This window comes from Aquarana catesbeiana, linkage group LG04, assembly GCF_042186555.1.
Source record: "Aquarana catesbeiana isolate 2022-GZ linkage group LG04, ASM4218655v1, whole genome shotgun sequence".
Taxonomy (NCBI): domain Eukaryota; kingdom Metazoa; phylum Chordata; class Amphibia; order Anura; family Ranidae; genus Aquarana; species Aquarana catesbeiana.
Window position 1 is genome coordinate 475,132,468 of NC_133327.1, and position 19,728 is coordinate 475,152,195.

At 42.5% G+C, this 19,728-nt stretch overlaps 1 protein-coding gene across 1 annotated transcript in view; it reads right to left on the reverse strand.

Moving 5' to 3' along the window:
* The window catches only part of NUP133 (nucleoporin 133), a 1,112,480-nt gene that overhangs the window by 752,975 nt on the left and 339,777 nt on the right, over positions 1 to 19,728 (reverse strand). Inside the window, 1 exon segment of the mRNA XM_073627602.1 lies at positions 13,747 to 13,894. Coding sequence (XP_073483703.1) covers positions 13,747 to 13,894 — 148 coding nt within the window.

The window sequence follows — 19,728 nt, forward strand, 5'->3', positions numbered from 1 at the left end:
ATGCAATATACTTAAAAGACCTAGACAGGAGGGTGGGACTTTGAATGAGGCGCGAGGTGTGTAGGGCCAGGCGCCTCCATCCCCAATAATTTGGACAAGGAACAAAAAAAGTGGGACTTTAAATGAAACATGCACTCCAGGAGACAACACCGCCACCATGAATATGGCAGGTACCCAAAAATAGAGCAGAACCAAAGACGTTAAGTAGAAGCATCACATGACATCGATTGGCATAAAATGATTTAATAATATAAGATTGTAGAAAAGGTACACATTGTAACATGGTACTATAGACAACCTGGATCTAAGAGAGCCGAGTCTTACATCATACATAAAATGTATCATAAATACAAAAATAATTTTATATTGTAAACATTGTATATTGTAAACATTGTAGAAAGCAGTTTCATAGATAACAGGTCTCAATAACAATCCATTATATTCTTAGTTGGTAAAAAATATATCCAGTTTAAATGTAGAGTAGAAATAAAGATAAAAGCTGATGCAATTATAGACAACGGGGGGGCCAAGTAATGGCTCGTACTCCCATAGTAGAACAACTTAATTGGTTCATGCCATAAATAATGTAGATAGCCAAATTCACTGAGGTGTGTCTCCATAGTAGGTGATTATAGTCATCGTTGATTGGTATGGTCCAATTAGTATGTATATAGTAGTAGGGTAATATGGTATAAACGTAGGGGCATCTATTGGCTCAACGCGTTTCGTGGCGAACGCCACTCTTCAGGAGCAAGTATGAGGTAGGTGTCTATGAGTATTAAAGAACATCCATATTAAAAAACATCTAAAATAATATTGTATATTTAATCTGTGTCGTTTTCTTTCTTTGGTGTCGGTCTGGAGGAGTCTATCTTACCATGCTACTGCTCCTCACTATTATTCATATTGCGTATGCTTAGCCACGCTGTCCCTTTGTGTTGTTACTGTGTTGGGTTGGGAGGTGGGCTGGTCTGGCCCTGCCAGCTGCTTGGCCTATTCTTGGGAGCTGCGATGCGCTCCTGGGGTCCCCCCCTTTTTCCCCCTCTCCTCACGCTGAGTGACGTGGAGGATCGGGTGCACACCCAATTGCACATCGACGTCACGCTTCCAGCGCCGACGCGCACTGCGTCACTCTCTGTGACGTCGGCGCGCCGCCGCTGTCGATTCCATCTAGCATCCTACACGAGATGATGACCGTCAGACAATGGGCAGCTGACGCTGCTCAGCTGTTTGGCGCCATCGCCTCCTATTGGCTGCCAGCGTGCCGTTGGTGGACACCCATGACCACATTGGAGTGTATATCTTCCTTCCGTTTCATTCCCAGCCCCCACACGCTGGTCATCCCCATGGTTTGCATGCACTCCCGGTTCACATGGCCCACACCTCTCCCAGATAACTCTCTTGGTTTTTTCACCATTCCTTGTCTTTCCTTTCTCCTCCTTTTCTTCCCCTTGGTGTTCCTTCCTCCCACCACTTTACACTGTTCCCACTCTCTGCTATCGTTCCTTGCTTTTTGATCAACACTTGCACCAACACACTTTTTTTACCACTCACATTAGTCACTTCCCCACATACATTTACGTTTTTACCACCACTCACACCAGTCACCATCCCATATACATACACACACATACATACCACCACTCACACCAGTCACCATCCCATATACATACACACACATACATATTCACTTTTTATCCCTTTGTTCATAGATGGCTATCACTTGGCATCACACCCATTTCCGCATCCATGGGGATTCCGCCTTGGGGTTTGCTGTTTGCATTCGGACCTCCTCCTGTGAGCTCTGGGCCAGTCCACCTCAGCTCCCAACAGGCTGATGTTCCGCCGGTTGGCCCCCAGCCTTCCATGCCTATGCCCAACCTCATAGGAGTACCTGTAAGTAGCTTATTGAATCGGGCTCTACCCCCCCGCTTCTTCTCTCTTCTCCCCTCCTCCACACTTACACAGATTAAATATACAATATTATTTTAGATGTTTTTTAATATGGATGTTCTTTAATACTCATAGACACCTACCTCATACTTGCTCCTGAAGAGTGGCGTTCGCCACGAAACGCGTTGAGCCAATAGATGCCCCTACGTTTATACCATATTACCCTACTACTATATACATACTAATTGGACCATACCAATCAACGATGACTATAATCACCTACTATGGAGACACACCTCAGTGAATTTGGCTATCTACATTATTTATGGCATGAACCAATTAAGTTGTTCTACTATGGGAGTACGAGCCATTACTTGGCCCCCCCGTTGTCTATAATTGCATCAGCTTTTATCTTTATTTCTACTCTACATTTAAACTGGATATATTTTTTACCAACTAAGAATATAATGGATTGTTATTGAGACCTGTTATCTATGAAACTGCTTTCTACAATGTTTACAATATACAATGTTTACAATATAAAATTATTTTTGTATTTATGATACATTTTATGTATGATGTAAGACTCGGCTCTCTTAGATCCAGGTTGTCTATAGTACCATGTTACAATGTGTACCTTTTCTACAATCTTATATTATTAAATCATTTTATGCCAATCGATGTCATGTGATGCTTCTACTTAACGTCTTTGGTTCTGCTCTATTTTTGGGTACCTGCCATATTCATGGTGGCGGTGTTGTCTCCTGGAGTGCATGTTTCATTTAAAGTCCCACTTTTTTTGTTCCTTGTCCTAGAACTGAGAATGGTTCTCATCAGCAGATGGATCTTTAGTGGTTTCTAATGGTTCCTATAAAGACCCTGTAGGGATCAAACACGTTCTGCATACCATATACTTCTTAAATATTGCCTCCGTGAGGTTCACCAGCAAATCCAAACTGACATGAAAATACAAAAGTGCTTCCAATAGTGCAGTAACAGGTGTTAAATGGAATGAAATCTCACCACCCCAGCTTCGTACATAAAACTCACATTGATTTAGATAAAAGCAGCATAATAAAATCCAACAGGTCTCCTGTATGTCACCGCCAGGCTCTACCTTAATTTGTATCTATTTTAAATTAATTTTTGATCACATTTTTATTCATTTGGACTATTCATTTAGCACCTTGTTTCTTTGCATGACTTGGTCGACATTATTATTTCACCATATAATTTGTAGTTTATAGCAGCGCTATCACATTTCCTATTTATAAAAAGGACCAGTCATCCTCCTTTCTTTTACAAGGGACATATACATTCCTTGTAATAAGAATAAAAGGGACAAAAAAAAGTGGAAAAATTAAAGTAAATAAAAAGTGGGAAAAAAAATATAAGTGCCCCCAACCCTCTGTGCTCATGCGCAGAAGCGAACGCATATGTAAACATTATTCGCACCACACACGAGGCATCGCTGCAAAAAGAGCAAGAGCAATAATTCGAGCGCTGGATCACCTCTGTAACTCTAAACATTTCTGAATATCAACATTTATTTCTGATTAAGCAGATATATTGGATGTATATTTTGTTAGAAGTTGTATTGTGTAACAGCTGTATTGCTTGTGTTAGAATGTTATTTACACCTCCAGCTGGGAAGATTGATCGCTGTGTTTTCAAGCATTGTTCCCTCAAAGAGCTACTGGAAGTAACATGGTTGCCTGAATGTCCATTACCATCTAAATATATTCCACCAGAGACACAGATGAAACTTTAAAGAAATTCAGATAGTTTGGTTCCCACCCATCTTAAGACATATACATTGTAATCAATTTCACAGACAGTACAATTCTTTTTAATACAACCCTATGTATTGTGCTGCTCTCCCTGCATGTAGGTCTAATTACATGCTTGCATAATAAATACATTCACTTTTCAATTTGGTATCAGCAGTGAAAATGTTATTTAAACCCATGAGTTTTGAGTTTCCCGGTCACTTTGTAATATGTGTTATGGAGATAAAGAATTTAGAAAGAAACAAAACAAACATGCTTTCATTTATAGCTAGATTGCGTACCTTTTAAGGTTTTGAGTTTGGATGCAGTAGTACATACCGTTATATATAGATCACTACAGACGTAGAGATGGTAACCTACATATTTACAGTGACCCAAACAGAGGGATAATGAAACCAGAACCTGCATATTTCTAGTAACCCCAGTGCACGGATAATGTTCCATGAAATCACCAAGGGTAAATATAACTATTCTACTCTAATCACTTCAAGGTAACAAAGAAGGTGAAGGAGGTAGAAAATGCATTGTAATACACAGGAGATCCAATAAGAAATCAGAATACTGATTATGTTTTTTTTTTTTTAAAGAAACACCTTAGGAAATATCACAAAAATTTAAATAAATCCATACATGTGTGTTAGTTCCACAAGTGTAAACAATGAAATCTGTTAATATGTGAATTACAAGATGTGTGTGAAGAAGGGGTTAAAAACTCTGTGTTGCGGCGCTTCCAAATCGATTTTCATCCATTGCAATGGGCAGGGGCATTTTGGTGCTTTCAGGTCTTTTCCTAATGTCCCGCAAGCGCACCGCCCCAGTGTGAAAGCACTCGGGCTTTCACATTTGGGCAGCATGGGAGGCACTTTTCAGGCGCTATTTCTTTTTTTTAATTAGAAACAAAAGTTTATTGAATGTCTTTGCAGTTTGGTACAACACGAGAAATCATACAAGAAATTTGTACAATGCACTATATATGGCGAGTTATGATCATACATGTCAATATATATGGCGAGTATGATCATACATGTCATGTCACATTGAAGTAAAATATTCAATAAACATATAAATTGAACACAACTTGTACTGTTGGTGTCTATACTTCTTATACTTTACAGACCACATATATTACACATTTATACATTACTAATACAAAAGTCAAAAGGTAAATTGTACAGGCGTATACTATGTCTAATAGAATTACAATATGCAAGTTGTAGAGGAATTCAACCATCTGTCCCAAACTTTTTTATTTGGCCGGGCACCCTCTATTCATGTAAACCACTTTTTTATATGGAAGCGTGTTATTAATTTCTGCAATCCATGCTGAAAGTTTAGGGGCTGTCGCTTGGATCCAGTTACGAGCCAGGATTTTCCTTGCTGTGAATAGTGTTTCTTGTAAGAAGTGGCACGTAGGTTTATCTAATTCATCTTCAGGGAATAAGCCCAATAGGCACTGTTTAGGGTCCAGGGACACTGGTGATCCCATTTGATCATGTAAAAACTGGACTACTTGAGACCAGTATCCCTGGACCCAAGGGCAAAACCAAATTATGTGATCAAAGGTACCGACCGTAAGTAGACATCTAGGAACGCTGTCACTGCGAAACGGAATTTGGCCATTTTTTGTGGGGTCAGGTAAGCTCTATGGGGTAATGTATGTTTGTATAAGCCTATCTGATAATTTAGGGGATATCCATTTGGGAGTCTCTAGCACTACACCCTAATTCTCATCCTCTATTTCACCTATCCCGTCCGTCCATTTCTGTTTAACAGAATAGGCTAGTTTGGTTGTAGAAGGTGTGGTAAGCATATTATAAAAAAGGGAGATGAGTTGACGTGGGTCTTCATGAAGAATCACATTGAGTATGTCCAGGGAGGATATATCTGAATGCGTGGCTGTAAATTGGGTATGAAGAGCATGACGTACTTGAAAAAAGCAAAATAGCATATGATTTGGAAGATTAAATTCTGCTTTAAGCTGGGCAAAGGTTTTGATTTACCCATTATGGAGAACATGGGACAACAGATATATACCCCGGGATATCCAAGTAGTGGGGTCAGGTACCTGAAGTAATTCCGGTAAAAGTTTGTTATACCAGAGAGGAGTGTTATCGTGAAACACTAGACACTCCAGCCTGGTAATCACCAAATACCAGATCCTCTTGTGTTGAAACGAGAGTGTGTGTCGATGTGGAGAGATTATCAAGCCCTTTAGTCCTCTCAGTATGTCACAAAAGGGGTGTGGGAAACGTGAATTTGTTGAACTCGATACCAAGGCCAAATAATTATGTCTATCTGATTTGTGTATATGATGAAAATGCGATAATTGTGCGGCTAAATAGTATGTCCCAACATCTGGGACAGCAAGGCCCCCCAGTGTTGTCGGGCATTGTAGTGTCTTCCACGAGAGTTTATGTCTACCTGGCCCCCATATGAAGGATTGCAAGAGTGTGTCCATAATTTTAAAGTTCTTAAGGGGAATATATATATTGGGGGGTGCCATTTTATATATAGGATTTTTGGTAGAAGTATCATTTTTACTAGGCCTATACGACCCATCATGCCCACCGGTAGTCTAGCCCAGATTTGAATCTTAGACTTTATGAATGGGATTAGGGGTTCTACATTTTGGGGGAGTCTATCAGTAACCTAGAGATTTGTATACCCAAATGCTTGAGAGTGCTTACTCTTACTAGTGGTAAGTTAGCCTGTTCTCTCGTGGGAGGGCATATATGTCTATAGGGAGGATCTGGGACTTGTCCCAGTTCATTTTAAGTCCAGAGAACCTGCCAAAGTTCTCGATAATTTGCAGGGCTGTTTGAAGGGAAGGACCTGAGTCAGAGATACAATGTCATATCATCGGCATATAGCCCTACCTTTTCCTCCACTATACCTGAGGCGAGACCGTGGACATCCGGATGATCTCTAAGCGCCACTGCCAAGGGTTCCACTGCCAACGCATATAGCAGAGGCAAGATGGGGCATCCCTGTCATGTCCCCCGAGAAAGAGGAAAAGCAGCAGAGGTCCATCCGTTGGCCACAACTCTCACCTGAGGGGCATTATATAGAATAGTGAGCCACTTAAAGTTAGGGCCAAAGCATCGTAAGCAGTGCCAGAGATACTGCCATTCGACAGGAGTCGAATGCCTTGGCTGCATCAAGAGAAACGACTACTCTGGATCCTATGCGCTGATGGGAGGCCTGGACATTCATGAAGAGTCGTCTGGTATTAAATGCGGTATTCTTGGCTGGCATAAAGCCTTTCTGGTCAGCGTGTATGAGGGAGAGAATAACTTTGAGACGCAAGGCTAGGATTTTGGCCAATATTTTAATATCAGTTTGTAAAAGTGAAATGGGTCTATAGGATTCGGGTAGATGGGGATCTTTTCCTGGTTTAGGTATTAGAACTATAAAAGATTCCCACATGGACTCAGGGAGGACATTAGCTTTAAATATGGCACGGTATAGAGTAAGAAGTCAAGGAATAAGGGATTCTGAAAAATGTGCGTAGAATTCAATCGGCAGTCCATCGGAGCCTTGGCTTTGGCGAATTGGGAGATGGCAAGATTAATGTCATCTGCAGATATAAGGGCCTCAAGCATTTCAACCTGTTCTGCATTTCGTTTAGGGAGTGTGAGGGTATCAAATAGATGTTCCAGATCCTGGGAGAGGTAATTTACCTTAGATGCATATACTTCCTTAAAGAAATTTTCAAATTCCTTGACTATCAATGCAGGGTCTGTAAAAACATCTGCCGTAGCACACTTTAGGGTAATAACCACTGGGGGTCTTGAGTCAAGATGAGCCAGATATGCCAAAAGTTTACCTGGATGCTCTCCGTGCTCAAAAGCATTTTGTTTACTGAAAAACAGCTTATATTAAAAGGGGTTGTAAAGGTAAAAATTTTTTCACCTTAATGCATTCTATGCATTAAGGTGAAAAAACTTTTGACAGTACCGCCGCCCCCGGCCCCCCCGTTTTACTTACCTGACGCCTCGAATCTTCGCTGCTCGTTCTCGTCATCTTTATTGCAGCTCAGCCTGGTCGCTGATTGGCTGCAGTGGATGGATTGAAAGCAGCGCAGCCATTGGCTCGCGCTGCTGTCAATCACATCCGATGAAGCGGCGCGCCGAGTGATACAGCGAGCGGCTATAGCCGCCGGCTGTATCACGGGAGCGCGCCCGCAAGCACTCACCACCATGCGAGGGAGCTCGCATTAAGGTTTTAAATGCTTGCGGGGAGGAGCTGAAACAGCCGCCGAGGGACCCCAGAAGACCAGGTTCGGGGCCACTCTGTGCAGAACGAGCTGCACAGTGAAGGTAAGTATAACATGTTTGTTATTTAAAAAAAAAAAAAAAAAAAAATACCTTTACAACCCCTTTAATGGCCCTTTCCTGGCACATCTGATCAACCACTCTGGTTTGCAGCTTCAGCTGTGCCAGTGTGGCTGGCGTAGAAGTTACATAACTAGCTTCCATTTCTGCTAGTTGTTCTGTGGCTTGAGTATAGGTAAGTTTGGATTTTCTCCTAAACCTGGATATACATTCAGTAAGCATCATTCTAGCATGCATTTTAAACGATTCCCACACATTCAGTGGGGTAGAAGTGCCAATGTTATTCTGAAAAAAGAATCCCCATTCCAGGACTAGCCTGTCTGTGTCAGGAAGTATGGTCAACCAAAAGGGGTTCAGTCTCCAATTCGTGGGGGGGGGATATTAATATAGGATGTGAGTTCAACCCAGTAGGGGGAGTGGTCAGATAGTAATCTAGGACCAAATGCGGCAATATGCAGCCTGGGAGTTAGATTACTAGATATGCGCACGTGGTCTATACGGGACATAGTAGAGTGAGAGCTAGAAAAGCAAGAGTAGGCTTTGCGTTTAGTGTAGAGGGAATGCCAGGTATCTGTTAAGTCAAAACTGGTCATTAGTCTGCAGAATCTGGTTTCATGGTCCGGTAGGGGTGGTTGTGAGTCCAGTCTCAAGCGATCAAGGAAGGGATTAGCTACAATATTGAAGTCTCCTAGCCATATTGTCGGTACACCTGGGTGTTTAGTCATAAAGGAGAATCCTTCACTAAGAATAGTGGCATTAAAGGGAGGAGGTAAATACCATGCAAGTATTAACATAGGTTGTCCTGCTATCTTAGCATGTGAAAACACATACCTGCCTTGGGGATCTAACACCACAGACTGTATTTCAAAAGGCACAGACTTGGCCAACAGCACAGAGACACCCCTGGAAAAGGAAGTATGTGTGGCGTGACAGGCCCATCCAATCCAGGAACGCCTCAGCGCCCGTTGCAAGTGTCCCAGCACATGAGTCTCAACAAGTACAATCACATCTGCCCTCTGATTTTTGAGGAATGAAAACACAGCAGTACATTTTAATTTATCCCTAATCCCCGGACATTCCATGTCATACACTTTAGTCTAGCCATAGGCCCAAGCATGATATAGTAATTGAGCCGGGTAGATTCACATATAGCTATGAAATAACATAATTATGAAATGTTGCTGTGATTCACCTGTGTAAGTACATTCAGAACATAGTAATCTTCTATAAAACAGCATATCGATGGTCACATTTATGCAGATAGAGTATGTAATAGACACACAAAATTGTAGTAGTAACATTAACTCAGTCCTAACCCTCCCCGCTCTACACACACCCCAACTCGTGCGAGCATAAGTCCCAAACACAGTACCCAACTTGTGGTTGTATCTGAAGGAACGCCAGCTCGGAGAACCCACACAAAGAATTGTTGCTCTACATAAAGATGGCCTAGGCTATAAGAAGTCTGCCAAGACCCTGAAACTGAGCTGCAGCACGGTGGCCAAGACCATACAGTGGTTTAACAGAACAGATTCCACACAGAACAGGCCTCCCCACGGTCGACCAAAGAAGTTGAGTGCACATGCTCAGCGTCATATCCAGAGGTTGTCTTTGGGAAATAGACATGAGTGCTGCCAGCATTCCTGCAGAGGTTGAAGTGGTGTGTGTGTGTGTGTGTGTGTGTGTGTGTGTGTGTGTGTGTGTGTGTGTGTGTGTGTGTGTGTGTGTGGGGGGGGGGGGGGGGGGGGGGCAGCCTGTCAGTGCTCAGACCAGACCATTGGTATGCATGGCTGTTGTCCCAGAAGGAAGCCTCTTCTAAAGATGATGCACAAGAAAGCCTGCAGTTTGCTGAAGACAAGCAGACTAAGGACATGGATTGCGGAAAACATGTCCTGCGGTCTGAGACCAAGATGAACATATTTAGTTCAGATGGTGTCAAGTGTGTGGTGGTTACCGGGTGAGGAGTACAAAGACAAGTGTATCTTGCCTACAGTCAAGTATGGAGGTGGGAGTGTCATGGTCTGGGGCTGCATGAGTGCTGCCGACACTGGGGAGCTACAGTTCATTTAAGGAACCATGAAAGCCAGCATGTACTGTGACATAATGAAGCAGAGCATGATCCCCTCCCTTCGGAGACTGAGCCTCAGGGCAGTATACCAACAAAACGACCCCAAACACACCTCCTGAGGGTAAAGGTGATGGACTGGTAAAGCATGTCTCCAGACTTAAACTTTATTGAGCATCTGTGGGGCATCCTCAAAGGGAAGGTGGAGGAGCACAAGGTCTCTAACATCCACCAGCTCCGTGGTGTTGTCATGGAGGAGTGGAAGACCTGTGAAGCTCTGGTGAACTCCATGCCCAAGAGGGTTAAGGCAGTGCTGGAAAATAATGGTGGCCACACAAAAAAGACACTTTGGGCCCAATTTGGACATTTTTACTTAGGGGTGTACTCACTTTTGTTGCCAGTGGTTTAGACATTAATGGTCATTTGTAGAGTTATTTTGAGGGGGCAGCAAATTTACACACTTGTTATACAAGCTGTACACTCACTACTTAACATTGCAGCAAAGTGTAATTTCTTCAGTGTTGTCACGTGAAAAGATATAATAAAATATTTACAAAAAATGTGAGGGTACTAACTTTTGTGAGATACTGTATATATTCATATACACATTTACATACATATACACACACACAAATATACGTCGCTATTTTTCTAGGTAAATATACTTCTAAAAAGTGCTATTGACTCAGAATTTTCACCACATGTTGGTAACAACCCATGCAATCCATACAAAGAAACCAAAACATATAAGTTCAGACATTAAGTTAAGTGTAATAAAATTGAATGACACTGGGGAAAAAAAAAAAGTATTGAACATGCTAACTGATACTTTTTATTTAATACTTTGTACACAATCCTTTGTTGATAATGATAGCTTCAAGATACCTTATGGATAGGCGACAGTTGCAACATAAGTCTGATGCTGCATCCACCTAGGTAAATATGACCACCTTATGCAGAGACTAGTCGCATTGCTCAAGTGTGATTTTGGCCCATTCTTCCACACAGTCTTTAAATTTGAAGTTTCAGTGGGCCTCTTCTGTGAACTCTGATCTTTAGTTCTTTCCATAGATTTTCTATTGGATTCAAGTCAGGTGATTGGCTGGGCCATTCTAGCAGCTGTATTTTCTTTGAAACCAATTGAGAATTTCCTAAGCTTTGTGTTTAGGATCATCGTCTTGCTGTAATGTCCACACTCGTCCTGTCATCCTGGTAGATGGCAGCAAATTTTAAAAGTGAAGTATGTTTTTTTTTTTTTTTTTTTTTTTTAAAGATTCATATTTACCTAGGTGGATGCAGCATCAGACTTATGCTGCAACTGTCGCCTGTCGTCTTTGCATTGAGAACCGAGCCATCGAACATCGCTGATGGATCGGTTTTCACAGATCCCCGAGAGGAAAGCAGCCGACTGTCAGTCAGCATCTCTCCTCTCTGATTCTCCACGCTCAATGTAGCGCTGAGCTGTGCAGGGGTGGGGAATGGCCGTCTCAGTGGCTCGCTGAGACTGCCATCAATCAAGGCAGCTGGTGGATCCAGACTTGGAAGTCGGGGTGACATGCTGCCTCGGCAGTGCCAGTACCATATGTTGACATCCTTATTGCCCTTACAGTGAAGAACCCTCTACGCAGTTTAAGGTTAAAGCACTTCTCCAGTTTCAATGCGTAGTCCTGTGTCCTCATACACTCCCTGGGACTGAATAGTTATTTTCCTATGCTGGGATTCCCACTGAGGTATTTGTAGATTTCTATCATGCCCCCCACCCCCCTCAAGTGTCGCTTCTCCAGAGAGAATAAATTTAGTGTTTGCAGCCGGTCCTCGTAATAAGGTCCTCCAGTCCTCTTAGTAATTTTGTTGCCCTTCTTTGGACTCTCTCCAGCTCCAGCACATCCCTTCTGAGGACCGGTGACCAGAACTGGACAGAATACTCCAGATGTGGCCTAACCAGGGTTTTATAAAGTGGCAGAATTATAGTTTTATTCCTGGAGTATAACTCTTTTTAAGCATGCTAATTCTCTGCCTGCTTTGGTAGCTGCAGCTTGACATTGCATGCTATTACTCAATCTGTCATCTATTATGACCCCTAGATCCTTCTCCATCCTTGATTATCCCAGAGGTTTTCCACCTAGTGAATAATTTGCATTTATGTTTCTAGCCCCCACGTGCATTAATTTACATTTCTTCACATTAGACCTCATGTGCCATTTGTCTGCCCACGCCATTATTTTATGCAGGTCATTCTACAGCATTTCTGTTCTGATGTGAGTTTATTGCTCTACTTATTTTTGTGTCAGCAGCAAAAACGGAGACTGAGCTATTTATCCCGTTCTCTATTTCAGCTATAAATAGACTGAATAAAATTGGTCCCAACACAGAACCTTGGGGTACTCCACTCACCACTCCAAACCAGTCTGAGTATTTATCACCACCCTTTGGACACGTCTCTATAACCAATTTTTATACCCAAGCACAAACCTTATGGTCCATGCCTGCAGATCTCAGCTTCTATATTATGCATTCATGGGGGGACTGTATCAAATGCTTTTGCAAAATCCAGATACACCAAGTCCACAGGCATGCCCCTATCAAGATGGCAGCTCACTTCTTCGTAGAATGTTAGCAGACTGGTCTGGCAGGAACGACCTTTCGTAAACCTATGCTGATTACCACAAATGATATTATTTTCCTCTGTAAATCTTTGGATATAGTCCCTAATCATCCCTTCCAATAATTTACCCACTATTGATGTTGACTGGCCTATAATTCCAAGGAATATGTTCCTGCCCTTTTTTGAATATTGGTACCACATTGGCATTTCTCCAATCAGCTGGTACCAATCCTGTCATTATGCTGTCCACAAAGATTAGGAACAATGGCCTGGCTATAACCTGACCGAGTTCTCTGAGGACTCTTCGGTGTAAGCCATCGGGTCCAGGAGATTTGTGTTAAAGTTTAATAAGTCTTTCCCTGAATCCTGCCTCAGCCACGAGGGGAGATCCTGTGTTGTGCCATAAACAGTATAGTCGCGGTCGGTAAACACTTGTTTTTCCTGTGAAAAAACTGAGTAAAAGAAGGTATTTAGTACACTTGCCTTCTTTGTGTCATCTGTAACCATTCTCCTATCCTCATTTATTGTGTGCGCAATGTGTTCTGATTTTGCCTTTTTACTGGTATAATATCAAAAACATTTCTGTGGGTTCTTTTTACTTTCTTCCTCTATGCGTCTCTCATAATTGTTTTTAGCCACCCTGATTGCGATTTTACACTTATTGCATTCCTTGTAGTGTTGGAATGCTGATGGTGACCCAATCCCTTTTACACTTTTAAAGGCCATATTTTTCTACTTAATGAGATTTTTCACATTACAGTTAAGCTACCCAGGTTTAATCCTCGCTCTTCTGTATTTATTGCCAATTGGAATACACTGTGTGATACCTTTGTTTAATATGCTCCTAAAGCATTCCCATTTCTCTTTTGCGTAAAATGTTTCCAGGATTTAGTCCCAATTTATGTCATGGAGGTGAAAATGTCATGTCAATAGCCCCTTTAGAAATACATTCACCTAAAAAAAAAAGGCAATGTGCAATGTATATACACACACACACACACACACATACATACACACACATATATATATATATATATATATATATTAAACAAAGCTCACCTCAAAAAGTGGGTTGAACTGAGTGACCTCAACATTAACTTCATCAGAAAATGTGTAGCCTTCGTCCTTTACGGTTACAAGGGTGTAATAGATCAGGCAAGGATCATCTCCACAATGCCAGGCAGCAGCCAAGATAATTAAACCATCTCTAATTTGAAAAAAATAAATAAAAAGTAACTATTAACACAAAAGCCTAAAAAATTGCATTTGTCTCAAGAACAAAAGATTTGAAAAAAAAAAAAAAAAACACACACACAGTGGGGACGGAAAAGTATTCAGACCCCCTTAAATTTTTCACTCTTTGTTATATTGCAGCCATTTGCTAAAACTATTTAAGTTCATTTGTTTTCCTCATTAATGTACACACAGCACCCCAGACTGACAGAAAATCACAGAATTGTTGACATTTTTGCAGGTTTATTAAAAAAGAAACACTTAAATATCACATGGTCCTAAGTATTCAGACCCTTTCCTCAGTATTTTGTAAAAGCACCCTTTTGATCTAATACAGCCATGAGTCTTTTTGGGAAAGATGCAACAAGTTTTTCACACCTGGATTTGGATATCCTCTGCCATTCCTCCTTGCAGATCCTTTCCAGTTCTGTCAGGTTGGATGGTAAACTTTGGTGGACAGCCATTTTTAGGTCTCTCCAGAGATGATTAACTGGGTTTAAGTCAGGGCTCTGGCTGGGCCATTCAAGAACAGTCACAAAGTTGTTGTGAAGCCACTCTTTCGTTATTTTAGCTGAGTGCTTAGGGTCATTGTCTTGTTGGAAGGTAAACTTCCGGCCCAGTCTGAGGTCCTGAGCACTCTGGAGAAAGTTTTCGTCCAGGATATCCCTGTACTTGGCCGCATTCATCTTTTCCTCGATTGCAACCAGTCGTCCTGTCCCTGCAGCTGAAAAACACCCCCACAGCATAATGCTGCCACCACCATGCTTCGCTGTTGAGACTATATTGGACAGGTGATGAGCAGTGCCTGGTTTTCTCCACACATATCGGTTAGAATTAAGGCCAAAAAGTTCTATCTTGGTCTCATCAGACCAAACAATCTTATTTCTCACCATCTTGGAGTCCTTCAGGTGTTTTTTTTTTTTTTTTAGCAAACTCCATGCGGGCTTTCATGTGTCTTGCACTGAGGAGAGGCTCCCATCGGGCCACTCTGCCATAAAGCCCCAACTGGTGGAGGGCTGCAGTGATGGTTGACCTTCTACAACTTTCTCCCATCTCCCGACTGCATCACTGGAGCTCAGCCACAGTGATCTTTGGGTTCTTCTTTACCTCTCTCACCAAGGCTCTTCTCCCCCGATAGCTCAGTTTGGCTGGACGGCCAGCTCTAGGAAGGGTTCTGGTCGTCCCAAACGTCTTCCATTTAAAGATTATGGAGGCCACTGTGCTCTTAGGAACCTAAAGTGCAGCAGAAATTTTTTTCTAACCTTGGCCAGATCTGTGCCTTGCCACAATTCTGTCTCTGAGCTCTTCAGGCAGTTCCCTTGACCTCACGATTCTCATTTGCTCTGACATGCACTGTGAGCTGTAAGGTCTTATATAGACAGGTGTGTGGCTTTCCTAATCAAGTCCAATCAGTATAATCAAACACAGCTGGACTCAAATGAAGGTGTAGAACCATCTCAAGTATGATCAGAAGAAATGGACAGCACCTGAGTTAAATACATGTGTCACAGCAAAGGGTCTGAATACCTCGGACCATGTGATATATCAGTTTTTCTTTTTTAATAAATCCGCAAAAATTTCAACAATTCTGTGTTTTTCTGTCAATACAGGGTGCTGTGTGTACATTAATGAAGAAAAAAATGAACTTAAATAATTTTAGCAAATGGCTGCAATATAACAGAGTGAAAAATTTAAGGGGGTCTGAATACTTTCTTTCGTCCCCACTCATATATATATATATATATATATATATATATATATATATATATATATATATATATATATATATATATATATATATATATATAGAGTGGGGACGGAAGAAAGTATTCAGACCCCCTTAAATGTTTCACTCTTTGTTATATTGCAGCCATTTGCTAAAATTATTTAAGTTCATTTTATATATATGTATCTATATCGAGAGAGAGAGAGAGAGAGAGAGAGATCGAGAGAGGCAAAAAAGTATTTAGTCAGCCACCAATTGTGCATGTTCTCCCACTTAAAAAGATGAGAGAGGTCTGTAATTGTCATCATAGGTATACCTCAAATATGAGAGACAAAATGTGGAAACAAATCCAGACATTCACATGGTCTGATTTTTTAACGAATTTATTTGCAAATTATGGTGGAAAATAAGTATTTGGTCACCTACAAACAAGCAAGATTTCTGGCTCTCACAGACCTGTATCTTCTTCTTTAAGAAGCTCCTTTGTCCTCCACTCATTACCTGTATTAATGGCACCTGTCTGAACTTATCAGTATAAAAGACACCTGTCCACAACCTCAGTCACACTCCAAACTCCACTATGGTGAAGACCAAAGAGCGCTCGAAGGGCACCAGAAAAAAAATTGTAGACCTGCACCAGGCTGGGAAGACTGAATCTGCAATAGGCAAGCAACTTGGTGTGAAGAAATCAACTGTGGGAGCAATAATTAGAAAATGGAAGACATACAAGACCACTAATAATCTCCCTTGATCTGGGGCTCCATGCAAGATCTCACCCCATGGGGTCAAAATGATCACAGAAACGGTGAGCAAAAATCCCAGAACCACACGGGGGGGACCTAGTGAATGACCTGCAGAGAGCTGGGACCAGCGTAACAAAGGCTACCATCAGTAACACACTACGCCGCCAGGGACTCATATCCTGCAGTGCCAGACGTGTCCCCCTGCTTAAGCCAGTACATGTCCGGGCCCGTCTGAGGTTTGCTAGAGAGCATTTGGATGATCCAGAAGAGGATTGGGAGAATGTCACATGGTCAGATGAAACCAAAGTAGAACTGTTTGGTAGAAACACAACTCGTCGTGTTTGGAGGAAAGAGAATGCCGAGTTGCAACCAAAGAACACCATACCTACTGTGAAGCATGGGGGTGGCAACGTCATGCTTTGGGGCTGTTTCTCTGCAAAGGGAACAGGACGACTGATCTGTGTACATGAAAGAATAAATGGGGCCATGTATCGTGAGATTCTGAGTGCAAACCTCCTCCCATCACCAAGGGCATTGAAGATGAAACGTGTCTGGGTCTTTCAGCATGACAATAATCCCAAACACACCGCCCGTGCAACGAAGGAGTGGCTTCGTAAGAAGCATTTCAAAGTCCTGGAGTGGCCTAGCCAGTCTCCATATCTCAACCCCATTGAAAGTACGTGTTGCCCAGCGACAGCCCCAAAACATCACTGCTCTAGAGGAGATCTGCATGGAGGAATGGGCCAACATACCAGCAACAGTGTGTGACAACCTTGTGAAGACTTACAGAAAAATTTGACCTCTGTCATTGCCAACAAAGGATATATAACAAAGTATTGAGATGAACTTTTGATATTGACCAAATACTTATTTTCCAACATAATTTGCAAAAAAATTCTAAAAAAAAAAAAAAAAAATCAGACAATGTGATTGTCCGGATTTGTTTCCACAATTTGTCTCTCATAGTTGAGGTATACCTATGATGACAAATACAGGCCTTCTCATCTTTTCAAGTGGGAGAACTAGCACAACTGGTGGCTGACCAAATACTTTTTTTTTGGCCCACTGCGTGTATATATATATATATATATATATATATATATATATATATATATATATATATATATATATATATATATATATATGCATTGCACTTGTGGTTAATTGTTCAGGCTTTTTGACATGCATTTACAGTGTTTTCATGAGCAAAAAAATGTAGCATGCTGCCCTCTAAATGCACATGAAAACACTGCAATTGCAAAATGTGGCAATAAACTCCACTCAATGACCAGAAAAAAAAAAGAATTTTAACATTGTAAATTTCATAGCATGGAGTAAAATGTTAAGTACAGGACACAGGATGAATATTAATTGACCCTTGGTTATATAGTCTGGTACCTACATTTGGATAGATATTAACCACTTAAGGACCGCCTCACGCCGATGGACGTCGGCAAGGTGGCACGGCCAGGCAGAATCACGTACATATACGTGATCTGCCTCCCGCGGGCGGGGGGTCCGATCGAACCACCCGCCCCCCCCCCCCCCCCCCCCCGGTGCCCGAGGCGGTCCACTTCTGACCAGCGGCGATCAGAGATGAGGGGGAGACCATCCGTTCGTGGGCCCCCCCCCCCCCCCCCGCGATCGCCGCCGGCCAATCAAGTCATTCCTTTGCTGCTGTATGTTAAACAGCAGCAAAGGAAATTATGTCATCTCTCCTCGGCTCGGTATTTTCCGTTCCGGCGCCGAGGAGAGAAGACTTCAATGTGAGTTACACAAACACACACATACAGTAGAACACGCCAGGCATACATTACACCCCCGATCCCCCCCCAATCACCCCTCCCCCCCCCCCCCCCGTCACACTGACACCAAGCAGTTTTTTTATTTTATTTTTTTTTTTCTGATTACTGCATGGTGTCAGCTTGTGACAGTTACTGTGTTAGGGCAGTTACTGTTAGCCCCCTTTAGGTCTAGGATACCCCCCTAACTCCCCCTAATAAAGTTTTAACCCCTTGATCACCCCCCGTCGCCAGTGTCACTAAGCGATCATTTTTCTGATTGCTGTATATTAGTGTCGCTGGTGACGCTAGTTAGGGAGGTAAATATTTAGGTTCGCCGTCAGCGTTTTATAGCGACAGGGACCCCCATATACTACCTAATAAATGTTTTAACCCCTTGATTGCCCCCTAGTTAACCCTTTCACCACTGATCACCGTATAACTGTTACGGGTGACGCTGGTTAGTTCGTTTATTTTTTTATAGTGTCAGGGCACCCGCCGTTTATTACCGAATAAAGGTTTAGCCCCCGGATCGCCTGGCAGTGATATGCGTCGCCCCAGGCAGCGTCAGATTAGCGCCAGTACCGCTAACACCCATGCACGCAGCATACGCCTCCCTTAGTGGTATAGTATCTGTACGGATCAATATCTGATCCGATCTATAATAGCGTCCCCAGCAGTTTAGGGTTCCCAAAAACGCAGTGTTAGCGGGATCAGCCCAGATACCTGCTAGCACCTGCGTTTTGACCCTCCGCCCGGCCCAGCCCAGCCCACCCAAGTGCAGTATCGATCGATCACTGTCACTTACAAAACACTAAACGCATAACTGCAGCGTTCACAGAGTCAGGCCTGATCCCTGCGATCGCTAACAGTTTTTTTGGTAGCGTTTTGGTGAACTGGCAAGCACCAGTGGCCTAGTACACCCCGGTCGTAGTCAAACCAGCACTGCAGTAACACTTGGTGACGTGGTCCCATAAGTGCAGTTCAAGCTGGTGAGATGGCAAGCACAAGTAGTGTTCCGCTGCCACCAAGAAGAAGACAAACACAGGCCCGTCGTGCCCTTCCTGCTGCATTCGCCAATCCTAATTGGGAACCCACCACTTCTGCAGCGCCCGTACTTCCCCCATTCACATCCCCAACCAAATGCAGTCGGCTGCATGAGAGGCATTTTCTTTATGTGCTCCCGAGTACCCCTACCCAACGAACCTCCCCAAAAAAGATGTTGTGTCTGCAGCAAGCGCGGATATAGGCGTGACACCCGCTATTATTGTCCCTCCTGTCCTGACAATCCTGGTCTTTGCATTGGTGAATGTTTTGAACGCTACCATTCACTAGTTGAGTATTAGCGTAGGGTACAGCATTGCACAGCATTGCACACTTTCACAGGGTCTCCCAAGATGCCATCGCATTTTGAGAGACCCGAACCTGGAACCGGTTACAGTTATAAAAGTTAGTTACAAAAAAAAGTGTAAAAAAAAATAAATATATAAAATAAAAAAAAAATAGTTGTCGTTTTATTGTTCTCTCTCTATTCTCTCTCTATTGTTCTGCTCTTTTT